General features: G+C 52.3%; 1 protein-coding gene across 4 annotated transcripts in view; it reads right to left on the bottom strand.

The window, feature by feature from the left end:
• Positions 1-23,864, bottom strand: part of MGRN1 (mahogunin ring finger 1) — a 52,369-nt gene that overhangs the window by 6,675 nt on the left and 21,830 nt on the right. The window contains exons 2-16 of one of the 4 annotated variants that reach the window (XM_080678999.1): positions 21,777-21,895; positions 19,854-19,942; positions 19,222-19,368; positions 17,767-17,884; positions 13,522-13,588; positions 12,737-12,786; positions 10,347-10,394; positions 9,058-9,126; positions 7,243-7,402; positions 6,347-6,456; positions 4,273-4,338; positions 2,320-2,546; positions 1,057-1,174; positions 841-886; positions 461-541 (exon numbers count right to left, since the gene is read on the bottom strand). In XM_080678999.1, coding sequence (XP_080535125.1) covers positions 461-541; positions 841-886; positions 1,057-1,174; positions 2,320-2,546; positions 4,273-4,338; positions 6,347-6,456; positions 7,243-7,402; positions 9,058-9,126; positions 10,347-10,394; positions 12,737-12,786; positions 13,522-13,588; positions 17,767-17,884; positions 19,222-19,368; positions 19,854-19,942; positions 21,777-21,895 — 1,515 coding nt within the window. The remainder of the gene's footprint in view (positions 1-460; positions 542-840; positions 887-1,056; positions 1,175-2,319; positions 2,547-4,272; positions 4,339-6,346; positions 6,457-7,242; positions 7,403-9,057; positions 9,127-10,346; positions 10,395-12,736; positions 12,787-13,521; positions 13,589-17,766; positions 17,885-19,221; positions 19,369-19,853; positions 19,943-21,776; positions 21,896-23,864) is intronic. The other 3 variants (XM_080679001.1, XM_080679000.1, XM_080679002.1) reach the window with 3 other exon arrangements.

Genomic DNA, 23,864 nt, shown 5'->3' with positions numbered 1-23,864 from the left:
GGGCCACTCAGGATTCTGTTACCTCTAAATTAAGTGGCCTTGCCTCCCCCAAAACCAACCCTGAGGCTGTTTCCTCACCTGTCCACACTGGGGGGAAATGACCAGGACAGCAGAGAGATGGCGTCTCCCCAGCCAGCAGAGGGAAGCTCCTCATTGTGTCCCACAACCACTGTGAGGTCAGGCAAGGTCATCCCCTGACTCAGAGCCACACATGTGATGGGCGGCTGGGTCCTGACCCTGTAGGCTGCTACGTACTAAAACTTCCCATCAAGAGAGGAGCAAGCCCCCCTCACTCCCACACAGGAGACCTGGACCTAGCGGAGCCCTCTGCCCACACAAAGGTGCTGGATCTCTCCAGGTGCTGGCAGGACCACTAAGGGATGGGCACAGCCAAGGCCAGGCCGGGAGAGCTGACCATGTGCAGAATGATCCAGGTGGGATAGAAAATGACCACTCCTACCCGATGATGATGGCGGGAGGGAAAGCCAGGAGCGGCTGCAGGCTGTCCTGAGACACTGTGCAGTGGTTCCCAGGAGAAACCCTAGGGCAGTGGTCGGCAAACTCATTAGTCAACAGAGCCAAATATCAACAGTACAACGATTGAAATTTCTTTTGAGAGCCAAATTTTTTAAACTTAAACTTCTTCTAACACCACTTCTTCAAAATAGACTCGCCCAGGCCGTGGTATTTTGTGGAAGAGCCACACTCAAGGGGCCAAAGAGCCGCATATGGCTCACAAGCCACAGTTTGCCAACCACTGCCCTAGGGGATCTGAGCTGGAGACCTCTGCCCTTCCAGACAGGCAGTATCAGAACCTGCCCTTAAGAAAATAGGGCTCACCTTGCTTTAGCGATGACTTCTCATCTGCCTCCTCCGTGAGGAAACTCTAGGAAACAAGGGAAAATGAGCCTGGAGTCTGGTGCCGACCTCCACTGAGTGATGGCAGGGCAGGTGTGGGCACACCATGCAACAGGCCTCAGAGGCAAACAGCAAGCAGTGGGGACTCAGATCTCAGGTGGGCAGGACTGAGGAGGGTAGGCCAGGGCGGGAACTCACCTCTGGGGAGCTGCTAAGCACCAGCCCAGCCCCACTCGGCAGGGGAGGGGCGTCCGAGTTCTGGGAGAGCTTCTCCTCATCCTCTTCGTGGATGGGGGATGATGGGGACCGGAGGGTGCTGGGGCAGAGAGGAGGGTAGAAGACAAGTGGGTGAGAAAAGTGACCTCACCAAAGCCAGCTCCACGTGAGGGTGAGCTTGCATATGTGTGCCTGGAGCTGTGGGGCAGATGCGCCCGGGTACTAGCCAGCAGGTACTAGCTAGCGGCATGGAGGCTGTCCACCTGGGCACTCGCAGAGGCCTAAACACGGCTTTTTATTTTTATTTTATTTTTAAATTTATTTTTATTAACTTCAAAGAGGAAGGGAGAGGGAAAGAGAGATAGAAACATCAATGATGAGAGAGAATCATCGACTGGCTGCCTCCTGCATGCTCCCCACTGGTGATCAGCCCGCAACCTGGGCATGTGCCCTTGATCGGAATCGAACCCGGGACCCTTCAGTCTGCAGGCCAACACTCTATCCACTGAGCCAAACCGGCTAGGGCCTAACACGGCTTTTTATTTCCAGGAGAGGACAACTACGATGGCATACTTCTGGGCTGAAGGGCTGGGCAAGGGAGGCAGCAGGAGATTCCCATGATTCTGCATCTTTGAAGTGATTCTGCCATGTGTATTAGTCATGGGGCCACAGCTGGTTTTATCGAACCCGTGCCTTCCTTATACTTCTCTAGTGAAAAACCAGCATGTGTGTGAGGAAAGACTCACCAAGCCAAGGCTGGCTGCAGGGCCTAGCAAGTGTCCAAGGGAGCCATGATGGGCTCTGGGCTGGAAGGTTCCTTACGGGAGGGATGACAATCCTGGTTCACTAGTTGCACAGAAGGATGTGCCCATGTGACCCACCCCCAGAAAGCCCCAGGACCCTGAAACTCAAACAGCTCTCCTGGTGCGACAGCGCTCACGCCCCTGCGGTGTGGCCTGGGACAGGGAGGGCACCGGCGCCTCTGGCCTCCACTGATGCATTTCACTCCTGCTGCCTTTGCCGAGATCAACCTTACCCGGGAGCCTAACCCGCTACTGGTCTTGTTAGTCTTTCTGGTGATCACCAAACAAAACACGTTATAAAATTATTTGAAACTACAAATAACCCTGCTTTGCACTTCTTGTCTACTAGCATAATCCTCCCTGTGCCCTGGTCCACAAGCAGATGGGTGGGTTCCCAGACGCCCTTCCCCAGAGGGAATCCCGGCCTCGGCCCTGGCCTCACCTGTCGGGGGATTTGCTCCGCGACTTGCCCTTCTGGTGGCTGCTTTCCATGATGCGATCAAGCCCAGCAAGTGGGCAGCTGGCCTGGGACAGACCATCCGAGACGCCCGAGTAGGTGATCTCTTCATAAAGGGGAGCCGAGGGGAGGGCCGGGGAGATGGCCCGGAGGCCGTTGAGTGCCTCAAGCAGAGAGATGGGCTCATAGCCCGGCGGGATGCTGTCTGAGCTCTGAGGGGACAAGAGCGGGTGAGGGAGGCGTTGGCTAGGCTCCCTGCCCACTGCCCGGGCTTATGCCTGAGATGGTCTACTCCCCAGCACCTGCTTTCTGACCATCTCCTGTCGTCTCCACCTTCCAGGGGTTTAAGACCTCCCTCTGCAGAGGGTGCCAGGAGCTCTAGTGCAACAATGGATGCCTGCCCAGGGATCCCTCGCCATCAGTGCAGCATCAGTGAACACCCAAATGCCCCATTTGACTTGAAGGGAGAGGACATCCGGAAGAGCCACCCCATTCCGAGCCTCAGACAGCCCCGACCTGGTGTTGTGTTCCTGGGCAGGGGCAGAGAGTGAGAGGGGTTAGTGAGAGGGGCAGGTGGAGAGCAAAGCCATGCCAGAGTTGAGAGAAACCAGGGAACCACGTGTTCTAGACCAGGGAGGAACTGGTCCCCGGGGAGCTCTGCCCGACAACACAGACATCTGGCCCAACACAAGATCCTAGGTGGACCTGGGCAGGCATCCAAGGGATGACATGTGATTCTGATGGGCCCCCTGGTTCAGAACCTCGGTTTCCCCCTTGCTGGGAATAAATCACATCAATAGGCTGAGTCTGGCTTTAGGGTTAAAGGTGAAGGGAGAAGAGAGATGCTCGGTGCTGGGCCTATCAGTGCTGAGCCCCTGTAGAGTGGGGCAGCCACCTGTCCTCACTCACATTAAAGAGGGTGAAGGGCAAATGTTCCAAAGCATTCCCTACGTGGAACCCTCACCTGCCCACCTGTTAGTTTCTTTAATGTTTTTATTGATTTTTTAGAAAGAAACATCAATCAGCTGCCTCCTGCACGTCCCCTACTGGGGGTCGAGCCAGCCACCTGGGCATGTGCCCTACCAGGAATCAAATTGGTTATCTCTTGGTACACGGGACAATGCTCAACCAACTGAGCCACACCGGCCAGGGCCACCTACCCATCTGGCTGGCAGGAAGGAAGGTGGTAAAGCAATCCTGGGACCATAGAAGAGGCAGGGGAGTCAGGATGGGGGCCTCTTGCCCTCAGCAAGCACCTCCCGATCCCCAGGTCACCTGAGCCAGTGGTGCCCTGCATTTGATCCCAATCAATCTTCAATTTAAAGGTAAATAATTATTGTGAACACCTTCATCCCCCATTAAAGAAAAACACCTATCTGTAGGTTGACTCCTCAGTGACTTCCACCTCTACGCTTTACCAGAGGCCCAGCCTGGCTGCCACACACTCTCCAGCCCCCAGCCTGCTCCTCGAAATGCAGGGAAAATGCAAGAAAACCAAATCTTTGGCCCAAAGAGCTAAAACCCAAGGGGCAGAGAGCAGGGGGTATAGAATGACAAGCAAGCGCTAGGAGTGCTATTTGCAAAATCTAGCAGCCACATTAGTTCCACCTCCATCATTCCACTGCCAGCAAGAAACAAAGGGAAACGAGGGCACTGGGACCAGGGACAGAGCAGAGCTGGCGGGAAGGGGCAGCCTGAGGCCGGTATGCCTGGCAGGGGGGATCCAAGAGACTGGCTTTTTGCGACAGACCTTGAGCTCTGCTTGTTCCACAAAACTCCTTTTCTGAGCAGGGAAGCTGGGGACTGGGGAGAGTGGATTTGATAGATTAAATCAACCAAACACGTCAACCTGGGGTGAAAATGACTTCCCGTACTTGTCACTGGCTTAATAATCAGGGTGAGGGGCAGAGACATGGCCACAGGGCCAAACACACTTACAGTTTCCCTTTTAGGTTTCTTGCTGGCCAGTGAGGCAGGGTGCGACTTTGATTTTTTAAAGGGACACTGTCAAAATAAAAATCATAAATTTTACAACTACTACCCTCCGTACGGCCCTGGAGCTGGATGGCTGGGGTCGGTCTGGTCTGCTGGCTTTTGGGAGTGCCGTCAGCCAGCACTTCACAACTTAACATGCACATGAATTGTGGGGACCTTGCCAAAATGCAGGTTTGGCCTCAGGGGCCTGGCTGGGAGCTGTGCTGCTGATGGAGCCCACCCCTACCCCAATGCCCACCTGCAGTCTGGGTCACCTCGAGTAGCAGGTCCTGGGCAGGGGTGTGTGAGAGTGGTTGGGTGCTCCATACAAGTGGGCCTGGCTGGGCATGGGGAAGGGACCTGCAGGCCTCTTAAACTTATCACCAACTTCCAAGTCCTAATGGTGGGTGGGTAGAAAAATCAGCCCCAAATCACCCCAACTCATTGGAGAAAATGCCTAGTTTGGGCTCTCTCTGGTACTACATGGAAATGGCTCCTACAGGTAACAGGGAGGACAATAACCACCTTCGGGAGAGGAAGGCATTGGCGGTTACCATCCAAGCCCCAGCCCGCCCTGCACTGTGGGCAGCATCACAGCTCCCAGGCTTAAGAGGGGCAAACAGGAACCGGAGAGTAACACGCAAGCGACAAAAAAACCCACCACCTGAGCAGCTACCCTGTGAGATAGCTCCAGTCCTCCCTTCCCGGAGCAAATCACACCCAAATGCTATTCTCTCTCCTAAAACTCCTTGTTGGAGGAAGTGTGCAGTGTCTGTAACCAAGTCCAATGTCAAACAAGTGGGGGGCCTACTTTGAGTCATAAACCCTGATGTCCACAGGACACAGCAGGCAAAACAGACAGTGTGGCTGCCCCAGGAGAGGGGAGGTGATGGGGCTCACCCCCAGGGGCAGCCTTGCCTTTGCTCCAGCTTCAAGACTACACATTCAAATTTTGAAAGAAAAGTCATAAATCTGAGTTTTAAGGGAAATTTCCAGATTTTTAAACATTAGTCCAATTCTCAGAAACAGTATGTGGGCCGAGTACATAACACCCGCTGGCCCAGCGCAGGACCCCATCTTCTGGGTGCGCCCGTCTAGAGGGTGAGTCCTTTTTTCTTTTTAAAGGGTTGGCAGGACCCCTAAGAATCACTAGGTCCAAACACCCTCAGTTGAGAGCCAAGAAAACGGACTCACAATTGACAACACTCGTGTACAGCAGGGACCTGGGAGCTTGAGACCCAGACCTGCTGGGCACCTATTCCCTGGTCCTTCCTCCCCATCTGTCCACCTCGGCCTCTCCTCTCCACCCCCATTCCCATCTCTGTCTGTGTGTGTGTCTCTCTCTCCCCCCGTATCTGTCTCCTGCCCTATCTGTGTCTGTCCACATCTCTCTGCATTGTGTCTCTACTTCTCTGTCTCTGTCCCTCCGCCTGTTTCTGCCCGTACCTATCTGTCTCGCTGTCTCTCCGTCTCTCCGAGTCTCTGCATGTCTCTGCCCACCTCTCTCCAAAGCCAAAGTCCAACACCCCTCATCTGCCTGCAGTAGGTGACCTCATCGTTTCTCAGGAGCAAGGACGGTGGGCGGTTGCTGAGGGGCCCTCCTGTGTACCCAGGCGGGAGAGGTGGGCAGAGAAGGCACAAAGGGCATGTTACAGCCACCCTGTGAAGGAGCCCTCCCTTCCCAAACACAAGGAGTGCCCCTCACTGTCTGACTTGGTGGAGTGATGGTGACAAGCACTGTAGCTCCAGCTCCTGTGGGGCCACTCTGGGCAGATGAGGACAGAGGCCCAGAGAGCCAGAGGTGGAGGTGCTGGCCAGACAGCCTTGGTCCTGGCCAGGTATTGCTCCAAGGGCTGGGCCCAGGTGGCTTCCTTCCAGCCACCTGACCAAGTCAGCCCCGCTGGGAGCCAGACACTGTCCTAACAGGAAGGCAGGCCCTGGAAGCGTCTGGTTGCCTAACAAGGAGGCAGGGCTTCCTCCAGACCCCTCCTCCCTCCACCCCTACGCCCCCCCAATGCAGGACGGAAGAGGCACTTACAGAGTGCTCGTCATGGTCCACACTCTGGGCCAGAACGGGGCTGAAGGAGACGGGAGACAGGGCTCCTGGCTTCTTCCTCACCGCCCGGATCTGCAAAAGGGCCCGGAAAGCTGTGCAGAAGGGAAGGGCTGATATCAGGCAAAGAGCAGCCAGTTCCAGCACCACTGAGACCCACCCAGCTGCGGGGGCACTGACCACCACCCACACCACAGCGATCCCAGGACGAGCCATGTTTCCAATTCAGGCAGAACAGAGTCACACGAGGCAGACAGAGACCAGGACAACGCTGCCCCAGCTCAGTGAAGCTTTTAGAGGCGGCAGATAGGACACAACCAGCCTCTGACCTGCCACACCTGGCTGTAACCTAGACAGTGAATATGGCTTCAAGTTACACCTGCCGACCAGCAAAAAGCACACAATGAGCCCTGGACACTGCAAGTCTCTTCCTGGAAGTTACAGTGACCACAGGCAGGCAGACGTGTATGTGAACATTCGTGACGGTGCAATGTCTACGCAGGTGATGAAGGAGAGGTGACTTGGGTGATGAACACACACTACAGTGTACAGATGATGTGTTGTGGAATTGTGCCTGAAACCTTTATAATTTTGTTAACTAGTGTCACCCCAATAAATACAATAAAAAGGAAAAAAAATTCTGTCCAGTTCTAACATCACTGCCAACACCTGCCCGAAGCACCCTTCCCGGCCGTCCTGAAAGTCCAGTTTTTCTGGAGGCAGACTTTTGAGATCTGAACCTTTCACATGCCTGCAGAATCGCTGTAGGTGTAAACTACCTGCATTAACCACCAGACTCCCATTCGCTGCGAACCAGGTGGGAGGCTGATGGCCTGTCAGTCTTAGTGCCCCGGCTGCCCTGGTGCGGGGCCCCCACTCACGCAGCCGGCAGATGGGGCAGTTGCTGGCCTGGTAGCGCAGAGTGTCGGCACAGGAGTTGCACAGGCACAGGTGGCGGCAGGGCAGGATCAGCGTGTCCCGCAGGTCTGACAGGCACACCACGCACTCATTGCTGTTGTCACTGTTCTCCTCGTCTGAAGGCTGCAGGGACAACGAAGGCTGAGGGTCAGTGGCTTTCTGAGAGCCGAGAGCCAGAGGCTGGGGGCCAGCTTAGGGGCCGGGAAGGGGCCTTCCTGCTCCTGGCTATCCCACCAGCCAGCCCCCACGGCCCCTGGGGACAAAGGGAAGCCCATGAGGGCGGAGGAAGGTGGCTGCAGAGTAGGACGCCTCAGTAGTCAGCCCAGAGTCACGCTCCCTGGGCACCAGGCGCAGATCCAGCCGAAACCCACCCCACAGCAAAGAGGAGATTATGTAAGCCCCGCCTAACACACTCACCAAATCAAGAAACTCAGGTCTATTTCTATTCCCAAAACCAAAGAAAAAATGTGGAAGAGACACAATACTAGGAACACAAAACCCATTTATTTGGTTAAGACAAACAAACAAACAAAAAAAATTAGACAAGTCTAACTTGTTTGACATATTTTCATCAAGTAAACGCAGCTTCTGGAAAACAAGATCTGGATCAAGAGGCAGCAACATTCTAAAACAGGGATCAGCAAGCTACGGCCTGCTCTGTTTCTGTAAAGTTTTACTGAAATAGGGCCTCGCCCAGTTGTTTCCATATCGCCTGGCTGCTTCAGTGCTCTAATGGCAGTGGTGAATAGATCCAATGGACACATGCAGGCCAGTCACATTGAAAATATTTACTATCTGGCCCTTCACTGAAAGTCAGTGACCTCTGGTGTAAAACATGTGAATCAAGCAGAGAGCACTCATCTGAGGCTCAGGCCTGGCCAAGCTGCCCTGTCCTGCTTCTGGCCAGTTCCTGCTGGTGTGTGAGACTTCTGGGGATTTTTAAAAGGCAGCAATTCCATTCGTGCCAGTGTGCCTTTAAAAGCGGTGACAAAGGCACTAGCTGATTCTCTGCTAACTTCATGGCTGTGCCAGACACGCTCTGCCAGCCACGATGCCTCTGTCACAGCTATCCAATGAAGCACCCCTCTCCCCACAAAGCCACAGGGGCTCAAATCTGGGGAGGAGCCAGCCGGCAGGGCGCAGCGAGGCTCGCCCAATGGTTGTGAGAACAGAAAGACCAAGGCAGCACTGGCTAAGCCCAATCGGGCAAGGGGGGGACCCTACCAGCCAGCAGCCCAATGATGGTAACAAGCCACTGAATTTGCTGGAAAAAGGACAATGTAATTGAACTGTTAACTCCTTTTAAAAATTAAGAAAAAATAATGGGCCAAAACCGGTTTGGCTCAGTGGATGGAGCGTCAGCCTGCGGACTGAAGGGTCCCGGGTTCGATTCCGGTCAAGGGCATGTAACTTGGTTGTGGGCACATCCCCAGTAGGAGGTGTGCAGGAGGCAGCTGATCGATGCTTCTCTCTCATTGATGTTCCTGACTCTCTATCCCTCTCCCTTCCTCTGTGTAAAAAAATCAATTATATATATATATATATATATATATATATATATATATATATATATATATATAAATAAATAAATAAAGGAACCTGGGGTCCCAGGGCCTGAAGGAAACTGGCTCATCTACATCGACCTGCAGGGTCCTTCCTGGCCAGGACTAGGGGCCCCAGGCAAGTCATTCTCATGAGCCTGCTTCCCTGCAAGAGGAAGGGAAGGTGGGGAGTGAGGCCAGCCTGGAGTCACAGTATGTGCTCACCACAGCACATACCTTCGTCTCCTGGTTGTTCTTGTTCTCGATGCCATAGATCTCCTGCAGCAGGTAGCTGACCCGGTCTACCTGGAGAGCAAAGAGGCATCTGGGTACTTGCCAGCCCCCACTCAAGGGCTCCTCATCACAACCTCCCAGACACCAGGTTTGGGTCCTAGAATCAGGCACAGTTGGGAATTCTTGTCCAGTCCCAACCCCAGAGAGTGGGTCCAATGCCAGGAGAGGGGCAGGGAGAAACTGCTACCTGCCCAGCCCAACTAGTAGCACAGGAGTAGGACTGGGGCCCAGGTGGTCCTGTCCGCCAGAGAGAGCTTTGAGCCAAGCTTCACACGGGCCCAGCAACCACACCCTCTGCACACTTACTGTCCCCAACCTGGAGAAAAAGCACTATGGACTCACCCATCACCAGCCCCACAAGCATGACCAGGTTCAGGCCTCAGCCTGGCCACGTTCAAAAGTGGTCTGAGCTTCTGTGTTTCCCACAGTTCCATGGACACAAACATGCCTCCTGAGAGCCATAGTGCTCTCCCAAGACAAGTGCCCTGACCATCCCTAGGATCTCCAGCCCTTCTGCAACCTTCAAGTCTGGATGTGCCAGAGTTCCCCCTACCCCTCTTTTAAAAAACTAACTAACACCATTCCTGGGTGGCTTATAAACCTGAGCAGCTACATACAAGGATAACCTAACCATGGACTGGAAACAGGCCCCACCATGGCCATTGTTAAAATCAGTCTCAACATCAAGAGGCAACGTGGCACAGTTCAGGGACCCATTCTCTCAATGTTCACTGTGTGGAGGACGCCAGAATATTTCATCCTGGTGCAGGACCATGGATTACTGACTGAAAAGCTGTACTTCTCTACAGCTCCCACTTGTTCCAAAATATTCCATCTTTCCTCTCAAATATTAAATCCATTTTTGCCCGACACTGAGGTATTTTCCGTAATTTGTGAGGAGGAAGAGGGGAGGCTTCGGTCTGAGTTTCCTGTTTCCTTCCTCTGTCCGTTCGTTTGTTCATTCAGCAAACAGTTACTGAAAGCTTATGATGTTCACGCTGGACAAGACTCAGGGCTACCACAGTCAATGCTGTTATGCGTGGTGGGTATGCAATACACACACACCCGATGACCCTGACCCTGACTTCCCAGAGCCCACAACGATGACAGACAAGTCAACAGGCCTGTCACCTTGGTGGGCAGGGAGAATAATCCACAGAGACTACTGGATGGGTGTACACATGTGTCTTTTGAATCAAAAGGGCTCATGACATTTCCTCTGACAGACTTACAATTTGCTTCTGCTTCAACGGCTTCACAGAGAAACTGCCATCAACATGCTGCAGGGAGGAAAACACAGGTTAACTCGGCACTGCTCAGCCAGCTAAAGACCCTTCCTTGGTCAGTCCACATCCACGGCTGGAGAAAGGAGGGACCGCGTGAAGCCTAAAGACCCAAATGTGGCCTCTGACCTGGCCTTGACACTACCCTGAGAACCTTCTAAGGATACCACCTCCTGGGTCCCACCCTGATCTACAAAACCAAACCCTCCCTGCGTAGCTCTCAAGCACACTCAAGTTTACAACCACCAGCCAAGTTCTGATGATGGACAAGAAGCAGCCCCGGGACGGCAAGAACTAGACCCCAGTCCTGGCCCTCAAAAGGCTTGACCTAGTCAGAGACACAGCCCCAGAACATGCACATGCTGGGCCAGGTGGTCCTGCCCACCACAGAAGGCCTGAGGCCAAGCACCATGCAGGAAAACGCAAAGTTCTAAAAACTGAGAGAACAAACTAGAGCAAACGCGTTCAGTGGTATCTGGGAAACATATACTACTCAGAGTGGACAAGATTAATTAAGGTATGAGACCTGAGATCTTACACCACCACCAATTATCCTTCCGAGTCAACCCAGACTAGCACATGCATTTTCTGGTAAAGCTGATAGGTTCCTACAGACATTTCTAGTAAGTTGGACTCCAAAAATAATACAGTTTCTCACTGAGCTCTAAACTGGAAGCACAGCAGATGAAATGTTTGCCAGCGATGGCCCATCTGCCTCGGCCAGAGAAGCAGATGGGTAAATAGTTCCTGTCGCTTCCAGCCAGGCTTAGGGAGCACAGCTGGCAGCCCAGAACTGGAGAGGCAGAGGGCCAATCTCTGCTCGGGCACTTGGCATTGCCACTGCCTCAGGAGGCCAGGGAGAGCACTGAGCAAAGGGGCCAGAAAGGTCTCAGGCCTGGCTATATTGACCTCTGGGCATCTGGAATGACCCAGATCACAGGAATGAGCCAGGCTCTGCACGTAGAATTTCAGGGCTGCAGACACACTCGGCTGAAGAAGCTGGGCGTCAGCAGGATGCCCAGGAGTGGTGGAAATTCCAAAACAAGTAGACTGGGCCTGGTTTCCTCATGAGGTCCCTAATCTCGTCCCCATAGGCCACAGACTGGTGCCAAAAACACAACACAGAGCACCAACCAATGTCAGAGAGCACTGGGGGTAGTGTGTGTCAGGCGCAGCATTTTCAAACACAGAACATACCCCACTACCTCTGTTAAAGGTCTAAGTCAGTGGTCAGCAAACCGCGGCTCGCGAGCCACATGCGGCTCTTTGGCCCCTTGAGTGTGGCTCTTCCACAAAATACCACGTGCGGGCGCGCACGTACAGTGCAATTGAAACTTCGTGGCCCATGCGCAGAAGTCGGTTTTCGGCCTGGGCGAGTCTATTTTGAAGAAGTGGTTCTAACGCCGAGCCACCCTCAAGGGGCCAAAGAGCCGCGGTTTGCTGACCACTGGTCTAAGTGAACAGGGACCCTGTCCCAACACAGCGGAGGACTCGCTCGCTGCATGGATGACACGGAACTGCTTAGCCCCAGGACCAGTAGTGACAGGCCAGTAGGACTGTCTCTACCCAGCAATGTCCTAATGCGGAGACAGTGGTGAGGCACACCATCCTTGCCACCAACTGCGCCTGCAAATATAGCCATAACACATGGACACCTGGGCAGCCTGGGGACTCGGGTCTTTGTGGAAAGAAGGGGCAAACACCAAAGTTCAAATATATGTAATGCAGACTACAGGCACTATTAAATGAGTCCTCTCACATAAATGGCCCCTTTACATGTGGGGTATCCCTAGCTGGAACCCTCTTTTCCCTCCACCACCCACAGAGGTCCAGGACCATACTATGCAGGTGGCACCCTCGCCCACCCCACCAGCACTCACTGAGCCCCTACTGCATACTGAGGCTTCAACAAATTAGGGGCCATTATACCCTCCCAGACACTGAGTGCAATGAATGTCTGCCCTAGGAGCTGGTGGCCTGGACAATCCCCTCAAATCCCAGAGGGAAGCTGGTCTGACCAGAGCCCTTCAAGAGGGCATCCCGCTCTGGGTACTGGCAGGTTACAGGGACTTGTAGAGGACTGGCTTCCCAGAACACGCCCCCACCACATACCACAGGCCCTTGGAAAAGCCTGATGGTGACGCTCGACTTCAAGGCCCAGCCTCCTGAGATGCATCATCTCCCCAGGAGCCTGGATCAACTAGGGAACCTTCCATCTGCCCTGGGCCTCAGGCACTAAGCCCACATGGCCTGGCAAAACCCCCAAGTTCAGACTTCTAGTCTCAAAACACCACCTCTCTGCCCACAGCTCCCAGATCAAGGGGCAGGATGGCACTTACCTTTTCAAAGGCAGCCAACAGCACGTGGGCGTGGCCAGTCACCTCCACAACTGCCCAGGAGAGAAGAGAGGAGAAAGCACTCAGAGCGCTGACGGCCCCACCCCATATTCCTTCTCCTTCCTCTCAGCAGTGCTTTCCCGCTCTCAGCCTACAGCCCTAGAACCTTCCTCTGCTTGGGGGATCCGACCTCCCTCTGGCTCACATCTCTCCCCTCCTCCAAAGTGACCACTCGTAACACCGGTTGTCTCACTCTGAACAAAAGGGACATTTCAGGCAGGGCTGAGGAGCCCTGGCAGAACTCCAGCATTCACACCCCAGGCTGGGGGCCTGAAGCCCACAGCAGTGGAAGGGAGACTGGGCAGGACTGGCTGGGTCAGTTAGGAACCCACCATGGCCTGAGGAGGGCCTGTAGATCTCTGCTGCTCCCTGCTAACGGTCTCCATCATTCCACTGCAGGGCAGACACCAGAATTGGAGGCTGTCTAGCTGATGTTACCACCACGAAAGCGAGGCAATGGCATAGGGCCTTGACACTGGGGGTGGGAACCGGCTGGCCAGGAATTCCTGAGCTGGAGTGAGGCCCCACAGCCCCAGGTAGGAGAAGTGCCAAGCGGGCCCCAGAGCGGAGATGGAGAGCTGGTTCTAAACCTGCTAAGAAGGCTCCTCCATCCTTCATCACTTCTGGGTACACTCCTCCCTGCTAACAGGGGGGAGGGCCTCGGGAAATGGTTCTTCCCACAAGGTCCACTCGCTGGAAGGGAGTAGGAAAGGAAAAAGGCTTCTCACCGTCTCCTTCGTCCACCACGGCCTGGATGACCACTGGAAACACTCCCCGGTCCAGGTCGAAGTTCAGCTGAGGAGGAAAGGAGGCGAGATGGTTAGACTGCACTGGAGAAGGTGCAGGGAGAGTGGCCTCACAGCAGAGCTTGTGAGGACAGACAGCAGTGAGGATAGAGCCCTGGCTGTGCGTATGCGTGTGTGCGTGTGTGCGTGTTAAAATAGATAAAAATGTTTAAAATGGCAAGTTTGTATTCAATTCTATGGCATTAAGTACATTCATAAGGTCTGGCTTCCATCACCACCATCCATTTCCAGAACGTTTTATCATCCCAAACAGGAACTCATGTTCCCATTAAGATACTACTCCCATTCCCCCCTTGCCCCCACTCTACTCTGTAAGAACTTGCCTGTTCTGGACATTTCATAGAAATGGAATCATTTGCTATCTGTCTTTTGTGTCTGGCTTCTTTCACTCAGCATGCTTTCTAGGTTCACCCATGCAACAGCATGTCAGCTCTTCCTTCCTTTTCAAGGCTGAGTAATATTCTGCTGCATAGCTAGACTGGTCACCTCTAATGGACACTTGAGTTGTTCCCCCTCTGGCTGCCATGGCCAGTGCTGAGATGAACAATGCTGGATAAGCAGCTGTTTGAGCCATTCTCAGTTCACCTGGGCACACCAAGCGTGGAAGTGCTGGGTCACATGGAACTGTGTTCAACCTTAAGAAGAAAGGTACCTGGTGTGGCCCCAACCCAAGATGGAAGGAAAGCAAAGGGACCACGAGCCTAGTCTGAACTCAAGGAGAAACCTTCCGTCACTTCTCCTACTCCTCCAGCTTCCATCCCTGTGGTCGCAGCCACTCTCAGGCTGGAGGCCACACTCCTCCCCACACGTCCACTTGGGCGTGGTTGCCAGATCTGCTTGCCAGTGGGGGCTGCGGGGCAGGTCACACCAAGCCCACAGGACAGAGACAGCCAGCTGAGGACATCCACAGCAGGGGCTGCACAGGAGAGGCCTGGAAGGTGACCGTGGGTCCCAGGCCATTGGTGGGAGGCAGAACTGGGAAGGGGGCCAGGTGCTGGGACAGGTCAGACCCAGAACTGCCAGGTTGGAGTGTAGCTCCCTAACCCAGCCTGTTTCCCTACCTGACCTGGGGTTTGCAAAGACCCTGTCTGGTGGGGGGGGATCTCTGTGCCCAAAGAGCCCGAGGGTGCCAGAGTGCCTTTGGTCAACTAATTCAGGGAACTCCAGCAGAAACCTACACTGGTCGGCCCAGTGCTGGGCCAGGGGAACAGAGATGGAGACAAGTGGGATACTGTGACCCCAGATCTCCCTGCGCACCATGGCCTGGGTCCTGGGCCGTGCTTAGAGTGCCTTGACAGAACAAGCCTCCACACAGGCAAGGGCCCAAGGAGTGTGGGGACCCAGGGAGCGAGAACCATCTCCCCACAAATTCCTGCTCCACACAGTCACACACCAGAGCTAAGCATGCTGGAAAAGAACAGAGGCTTCCACCCATCACAGAGGAGCTGAGGGAGATGTTTATTTTTACTGCAAGGAGAGAAGCTTTCTTAGGGAAAAACTACCCCCTAAATCAGGAGAAAGAACCAGGCAGCTGATGCCAGCATGAGTCACTGACAGGCTTCCTGGCACACTCTTTGTTCTTTCCATACATGGGGCCTGGCACTCTGGCACCCTTGAGCTCTTTGGGCACAGAGATCCTCCCCACCAGACAGGGTCTTTGCGAACCCCAGGTCAGATGGACACCAGGAAATAGGAAAAAGGCAAAGGGCAGAAGAAGAAAGGGACGTGGCTTTGACTAAAATATATGGAACTCGCCCCCAAGGGGGATAGAGGGAAACTAGCAGAGAGGCTACTCCAGCTTTGAGGTGGTCTGTGAGCACTGACCTGGAAACATGTCACAATATCTACACTAATAAAAGAGTAAGATGCAAATTGACCATACATTTACAACACCCACCAGCCAATCAGGAGTATGCAAATTAACCCAACAAAGATGGGAGGTTAATTTGCATATGCAGGCACAGAGCGGCCGGGGGCAGGGTGGGACACTTGCATTGGGGGCAGGCGTTCCACACCATCCCAGCTGCTCTAGGCCTCTGGGTAGCGTGGGATGGGTACATGCCTGGATTGTAGGCTTGATTCCCAGTGTGGGGTTTGCAGGAAGCAGTCAATCAATGATTCTCTCATCATTGATGTTTCTATCTCTCTCTCCCTGTCCCTTCCTCTCTGAAATCAATAAAAATATTTTTTAAAATAAATAAATAGCAAATTATAGCCAAGACAAATGAAAACATGCATTCAAACAAAAACTTATATACAAAATAGTACCATTATTTAAAATAGCCAACAGCCAAAAGACATGATGCTAAGTGAAAGATACAAAAGGTCAACTAGTATATGATTCTATTTATATGAAATCTCCAGAAGAGGCAAATCCAAAGAGATAGAAAGTAGATGAGTGTTTGCCAGGGTCTGGCAGTAGGAACAGAGGTTAACTGTAAATGGGCAGGAGGGATCCTATAAGGAGGATAGAAACTGGATTCTAAAACTGGATTGGTAATAGCTGTGATCATAAATTTACCAAAATCTCTAAATTAAACTATGGGTGAATTTTTTAGTATGTAAATTATACCTTAATAAATTGGTAAAAAACGATGTAACAAAAATAGTTCAGAAGTGTATACAGTGTCAGCATTCACACTATACAGTCTGTTCTCAGTATATGTGAGGGCTGGGGTCCAGGACCCCCCTCGGATACCAAAATTCTCAGGTGCTCAAGTCCTTTCAATAAAATAGAGTAGTATTTGCATATAAACTACATGCATCCTTTCCTATACTTTTAATCATCTCTAGATTACTTACAGTACCTAATATAATGTAAATGCTATATAGTTGTTATCCTGTATTGTTTAGGGAATAATACAAGAAAAAAAAGTCTGTACATGTTCAGTACAGACATAACCATCCCATCATAGGCCTAACTACATAGTACACATTACCGACAACATAACATTTAAAAAATATATTTTCCATCCATGTTGAATCCATGAATGCAGACCCCACAGACACAGGCCTGGGTATACGTATCTATGTGTGTATTCCGTACACCACAACCCTCTGCAGAAATAACTGTCTTCAGCTTGATGAGCATCTTTTCTGGTGTTTCCTCAAGAATCATATACACATTCATTATACCTGCAGAAATAGTTTTGTGCATTTTTGTGGATGCCACATACGTGAGATTATACTGCATTTGTTTGCAACTTGGTCTTCTTCAAGCTCAGAACAGGCTTTCCACATGAGTATGTACATAAATACACAGATCTCTCATGTGCTTTAAGACTGCATGGCATCCCATAATAGACATGAGCCAGGGAGCCCACATTAAATATACTAGAGGCCTGGTGCACAAAATTTGTGCACTGGAGGTGGGAGGGGGGTTCCTCAGCCCAGCCTGCGCCCTCTCGCAGTCTGGGACCCTTTGGGGAATGTCTACCTGCTGGCTTAGGCCCGCTCCCCGTGAGGATCAGGCCTAAGCCAGCAGGCGGACATCCATCTCGCAGTCTGGGACCCCTCGCTCCTTAATGCCTGCCTGCTCGCTGCTCCTTACTGCTCAGCTCGCTGCTCCTTAGCGCTGCCTCGTGAGTCCGGCTTCTGGCTGAGCAGCGCTCCCCCTGTGGGAGCGCACTGACCACCAGGGCTCAGCTCCTGCATTAAGCGTCTGCCCCCTGGTGGTCAGTGCGCACCATAGTGACCAGTCGTCTGGTCATTCCACCGTAACGGTTGTTTAAGCTTTTATTATATACATGGGTGGCTCCCATAACGTCAGTAAACTAAGCAATTCCCTTGTGATAGATATGTACATTGTTTCCAATTTTTACTATTATAGACAGAGCTGCAATGAACACCCATCACATCCTGTAAATTACTGTCCCTAGCTGTGGAACCACTAGGTGGAAGGGATCCTGCCACGCTGCAGTCTTGTGGGCCCGACAACCACACCAAAGCTGGGTACTGGGGCCTCTGCTGTGGCTGGCTGTCTTGCCTCGATCATTCAGTCCAGTCAACACTTGGACTGAACTGCACTCCACATGCCCAAATGAGCACACACACCTTGGTCCACAGCTACTCCTGATGCTTATCAATGTTAGGAATCTGAACAAACAGGCCCCACTGTGCTTGCCCCCACAAAGGGGAGAGAATTCAGGCAAGGGGCCAGGAGGTTACCTCATCATCCTTCCATTCTGAGAAGTCGATCTTGAAGGAGGGCAGAGAGAACTGCTGGCTCACCCCCCTCTTATAGTGGACAGTCTCGGACTGCAGGGCAGGGCTTTTGGGGCTGTACCTAAAGAAGAAAAAGGAAGGTGAGACCGCCAGGAGCCAATGCTCTGCTGCAGCTGTCCTCAGGGCGATCCCCACCACCACAGGACCTGAGGCAGGCGCTGGCAGGCACTGGTCTTTTGGGGACCTAGTAGAAACCTGACTTGCAGGTCCCACCCTATAAGTCCCAGCCCTTCTCTGGTGGGGCAGAAAGCCAGTCTATGCGGCCACGTGGCCCTCACACCCCGAGGGCGTCCAAGGTCTCATTCTGCTCACCACAGCTCTGCCCGGGTCCAGCCTGGTTATTAGTCTTCCAGAGCCCACACCTGCCAGATAACATGGCTACCTTTCCAGATATGGTTATGCCTTTCCATTTCCTTTTTACGGTTTGTTGACTTTTTTGAACAAACATGGCACAAAAATGTACACTGTCTCGCCCATTGAGAAACTCCTCCACCGCCTGGCAGTGCCAAGTGCCCTCCCATGCTCCACACCCTTGTGTTTGCTCCCAGCCACCTGCTTCCTTGCCCATCCACAACCCAGGCATCACTCCTGGAAGAGTTGAGGCCTAGTCACGCATGGGTGTCTCTTCTTTAATATTCCAATAGCACCCACCTACACTCTGCTCCTTCAATACTCATGCACCCGAGCTGTCCTATAGCCACCCTATATGGAGGTGCCGTGTCCTCTGAACACTGCATCAGTTCCACTGCAGTTTTACTCTAACTGATGCAATCAGGCCCCTATTGGTGAGCAACAGGTGGTCTCCAGTATCTTGCTTTTCCAAACAAGGCTTCTAGGACCCTCTTCTGCATACATCTTAGCCACACATGTAAGCATATCCCCAACATAAATTCCTAGGAAAGGAATGGCTGGGTCAAAGAGTACACGTTTTCAATTCTGATAAACTCGGGCATCTCCCCATTCAAGAATCCAACACACAACCTTCGCTGCCTCCCTGTGCCCCACCCCACACCTGCTGTCCCTTGGGCTTCTGTCTCTAGGACAAAGGATACTCTCAAGGACCTTGGCACATCTGGCCTGAGAAACTGGCACTGCGGGTTGCTCATGTGCAAAAAGACTCAAAGCCAGAACTCTCAACCACTACTCCATCCCCAGATCAAGTCTGGCTGCCACATGGTTTTCTCCCACAGAACAGAGACGGGTGCATTCTGCCCATCCCATCCAGGTCTGGCACTACCACAGACTGGTGGCAGCCAGCTGTGGTCGTGCTGAAGTTGCAGATTTCAAACTTTTGGGGTCCAAAAGACCCTATTTCAAATAAAACCTCTAAAAGTTCAAATATATTAATTCAGACAGATGCAGAGCTGCTGGGGCCCACCATGTGCCACAGGGACTCACACAGCCATCCCGTTGAGAAACTCCTCCACCGCCTGGCAGTAGATGGTGATTGCCACCCGGGCATCGGCATCGAAGGTGAACTCCAGGCTGTAGAGGACATGGGGCTTCTCGCTGTCCTCAGTGGGGCTGTTGGCACCATCTTTATACCTTCCAGGCAGGCAGAGGGACAGGCAGTAGGTCAGGGGGCATGCCTGCAGGAACATGGCCAGCCTGCATAGCGCACGCCATACCCCAGAGGGCCCTGAGTTGGCTGCCTGGCTGCATCCCACCTTTCTGGATGCCCACTCCCTTTTTGGACAATAAAGCCCAAGAATGCAGGGTTCTCCTTCTCTTGTCATGGAAAGGGAGACAAGTTCTCTTGGGTTGGAGATGGCCCCAGAAGCCTCAGGTCTTCTAGTTTTAAAGTGGTTTATCAACCCTGCCAGTCAGAACTGCGCCATTCTTGGCTGTGGGGGCATCCTGTGCACTGTGGAGTATTCACAGCCTCCCTGGTCTCTGCCCACCAGATACCAGGAACACCACCCTCTCTAGCTGTGACAACCAAAAATGTCTCCAGACAGTCCAGCGTCATGGGGTATAGTCACCTGGTTGTGAACCCCTAGTTTAAAGAATGTGGCAAGGTCAAGGGTTACCTTACGAGCCGAAGCGAATCTTTTCGGATGTTCACTAGGCTCCTCAGCGTCTTCACTGGCTCATGGGGAGCGGGGGTGACATAAGGAAACTAGGAGAGAAAAACCGAAAGCAATCCCAATGACTCCCCAGTATGGCAGGGGATAGAAAACAGGGATAATGCAAGCACACACCCGGTGCTCCAGGGCTCTCATGCCAACCACTAGATGACATTAGTCTCATTCACATCAAAGTAAACTGCAGGCAACATGGCTGGCAAAGGAGAGCCAGGACCAGAACATCCTGAAGGAGTCCGGCCATGTGGCCATGGTGCCCTTATTCCAAGGACTCTCGATGAAAGTGACCTGGCCTGAGGGATCCCGGGGGAGCAATTGAGGTTGGGGCTCTCAGACCTCATTACCAGGCTTTCTATTCAAGGTCAATGGTCAATAAAGATTCCAGTAGGGACACATGCACATGCGCGTGCGTGCATACACACACACACACACACACACACAATGCTGTAAAACTGGTGGCATCTGGAAAATGGAGATGCATCAATATCAGTTTCCTGCTTATGAGAGCGCACTGGGGTTTTATAAGACACCATCACCAGGGAAAACTGGGTAAAGAGTGTATGGAATCTCTGTGTTATTTCCTACAAGTGCAGGTGAATCTATGGTGGTCTTAAGTAAAAGTTAAAACAACACACAAATTTACAGAAGGCCTGTTGAGCCAGACCTTGGGTTGCAGATGAGGCTTCACAGATGTGGAAGGTGAGGTTCTGTTCTCACTCTTGTGGGCTTGGGAGGGTGGCAGAGGCCAGCATTCTGGGTCCTAACCCTAACCCTCCCATCCATCCAAGGATCCATTCAAGATTTCATGTCAACCAGCTGCTCCGTGGTCAAAGCAGCCTGGAGAACCTTAGTCCAGAGGAACTCCCTCTCAGGGACCCTTCAGTCCACAGGCCAACTCCCAGGGCAGGGAGGCCCCAGAACTCAACCACCTCAGGGGATGGAGTCCAGTGTCTCCTGAGACAGAGGGCCTCCGCCTGGCCCCTTACACTGGGGATTGGATCCCACTCAGTGTCTCCCCTCAAAAGCCCTCTCCGGTCCCCCTCTCTCATATGTCAACTGTTCTCTTTTTTGTTGTTGTTGTTAATCCTCACCTGAGGATATTTTTCCATTGATTTTTAGAGAGAGTGGAAGGGAAGGGAAGAGACACACAGAGAGAAACATCAATGTGAGAGAGACACATTGATTGGTTGCCTCCCGCATGCCCCCAACCAGGGCCAGGGATTGAACCTGCAACAGAGGCAGGTGCCCTTGATTGGAATTGAAACCAGGACTCTTCAGTCCACAGGCCATTGCTCTATCCACTGACCCAAACCGGCCAGGGCAACTGCTCTCTTCTTTAATGTCTGCATCCCCCCCCAGGGAATGGGGCAAGATCTGTCCTCTGTCCCAGCCCCTGGCAGGATCCCAGGGACACAATAAGTGCCAAAAGTACATTGGACGAACGGAACGCAATGAGTAAACGTGCGCTTCTCTCGTGACTAGTGAAGGAGAACTTGTAAAAATTATTCACCAGCTGTTTACATTTCTCCTTTGGATCATATCTCTTGCCTTCTGCTCCACTGTTCTTTTTTCTTTTCAAATAAAGTCATTCAAAGGATCAAAACCCTAACTTCCATAACCTCATAGCATGGATGCACCAGGCTCCACAGCAGCTGCTCTGTCCTCAGTGTCCCACCCTTGGTTCCCCTGCCCCTAAGGGGGTATTGCCAGGACACGCCCCATGCACACATCATGTGCACACAACCAGCTGGCAGCTCTGCCCGGTTGGGGGTGACTCACTACCCACTCATCCTTGCAGCTGGGACACCAATGGCTGAAGGCAGGGACCTCCCCCTCCCCACCCACATGCCCAGCCCTGCCGAGACCCACCTGGACTGGGCGATTGCCCAGGAAGTTCAGATCCATGTTTTCTCCAAAGAGGTAACCTTCAGGGTGAGGGGTGTCAAACTTCTCACCTCCCATGAAAAAATGTGTAGCAAAATAGTTTCCTGGTTTAAAACAAAAACAAAAACAACTTTAGGTTAAGGCTCGAAACAATCCAGTGAGAGCGTCTGATGGCTGAAGAGACTCAGCCCTAAGAAAAGCTCTATTCGGAGAGAAGCTAATATGGGCTGTCCTTCCCATTCTGGCTCCAGACATAGGCCTCAGACCTTCCACCCAGCCTGATCCACCTCTGCATCTACCCAACACCATTCTCCCTCCAGGAACTCTCCTCCCAGCTCAGAGGCTCATCCAGTACCCAACACCAACATCGCTTCCTTCTCCAGGAGATTGAGTTGTGTTCCTCACAGGAATATGTTTCAGTCCAGACCCCTAGCACCTGTGCATGTGACATTCAAAAATAGGGTCTTTGCAAATGTAAACAAGTTAAAAGAAGGTAAGACTCGATGGGGGCCCTAAATCCAGTGACAGACTTCATAAGAGAAAGAGAGAGATTTGGACACAGACACACACACAGAGGGAAGGAGAAAGTGTGAAGACGGAGGCAGAGACTGGAGATTGGAGTGGTGTAGTCACAAGCCAAGGAATGCCCAGAACCACCAGAATCTGGAAGAAGCAAGGAAGGATCCTCCCCTACAGCCTTCAGAAGGAACCAACCCTGTCGATGCCTTGATTTTGGACTTCTGGCCTCCATAACTGTAAGAATAAATTCAGCTTTTTTTTTTTTTAAATATATTTTTTATTGATATTTTACAGAGAGGAAGGGAGAGGGATAGAGAGCTAGAAACATCGATGAGAGAGAAACATCGATCAGCTGCCTCCTGCACACCCCCCACTGAGGATGTGCCCGCAACCAAGGTACATGCCCTTGACCGGAATCGAACCTGGGACCCTTCAGTCCGCAGGCCAACGCTCTATCCTCTGAGCCAAACTGGTTTCGGCAAATTCAGCTTTTTTAAGCCACCCGGTTTGTGGTGCTTTGTTATGATAGCCCCATCGGACTAATACATGTCCCCTCATCCCAGACTAAGTCGGCTCCTACAACCCCAAATCCAAGCTCTGAGTCTGAGTTATTATTTATTCATATCTGACTCCCCCCATGAGTCTTGAGACTGGAACTCATTGGAGGGGAGGCTCAGGAAAAGGCAGAATCAAACAAGGAGCCAGCACGAAGCCAGACAGTCCCTACAAGGCCTTTCAGGTGGGAGACAGATCCCTGGACCTGAATTTCCTGCTCCAACCTCTTCCTGGCACCTTCAAGATCCAACCAGGTTATGTCCCACTAGTTCCCAGAGTTTAATAACTTCAATTGGCAGAAAATGGGTGAAGTAGGCCTCCTCCAACAAGGCTATGGTTCTTACCTCCTGGGCATACTCTTCCTACACTGAATAGGGCTGACCTGTGTAACAAGCAAGATAATGTGGAAAAGATGGAGGGGGACTTCCAAGGCTCTGGGGGGAAGCCAACCTCCTCTCCATGTTGTGAGGACATTCAACCAGCCCTATGGACAGACAGGTCTACCTGGTGAGGAACTGGGACCTCTAGCCACCAGCTGGCAACTTGCCAGCCCTGAGTGACAGCCACCTGGGAAGCAGATCCTGTAGCCCAGAAGACAGTTTGACTGCAACCGCATAGAAGACCCCGAGTCAAAACCAGCTACGCCGCTCCAAATTCCAGACCCACAGAAACTGTGAGATAATAAGCACTTATTGTTATAAACAGCTAAATTGTTAATTTGTTACTCGGTAAAAGATAACTAACACAATGGGCTTCCCTCCTCTTTCTCCACTCTGGGCTCCTGATATTAACATATTTCTATGGCCTCATCCTAGTCAAAGCCACCAGCATCTCCTGTCTGGATTATTGTAATCCACTCCACCAGTCTCTCTACTCTCACTAGCCCCAAAGTCTATTTCCCACATCCCACTGCTCCGAAACTTCTGACCTCCTAATCACATCAGAGTAAGTCCCAAACTCCGCTCCATGGCCTGCAAAGCCTTATATAATGCAGACCCT

This window comes from Plecotus auritus (assembly GCF_963455305.1).
Source record: "Plecotus auritus genome assembly, chromosome: 7".
Classification (NCBI taxonomy): Eukaryota; Metazoa; Chordata; class Mammalia; order Chiroptera; family Vespertilionidae; genus Plecotus; species Plecotus auritus.
This window is presented reverse-complemented; position numbering and strand designations above follow the sequence as displayed.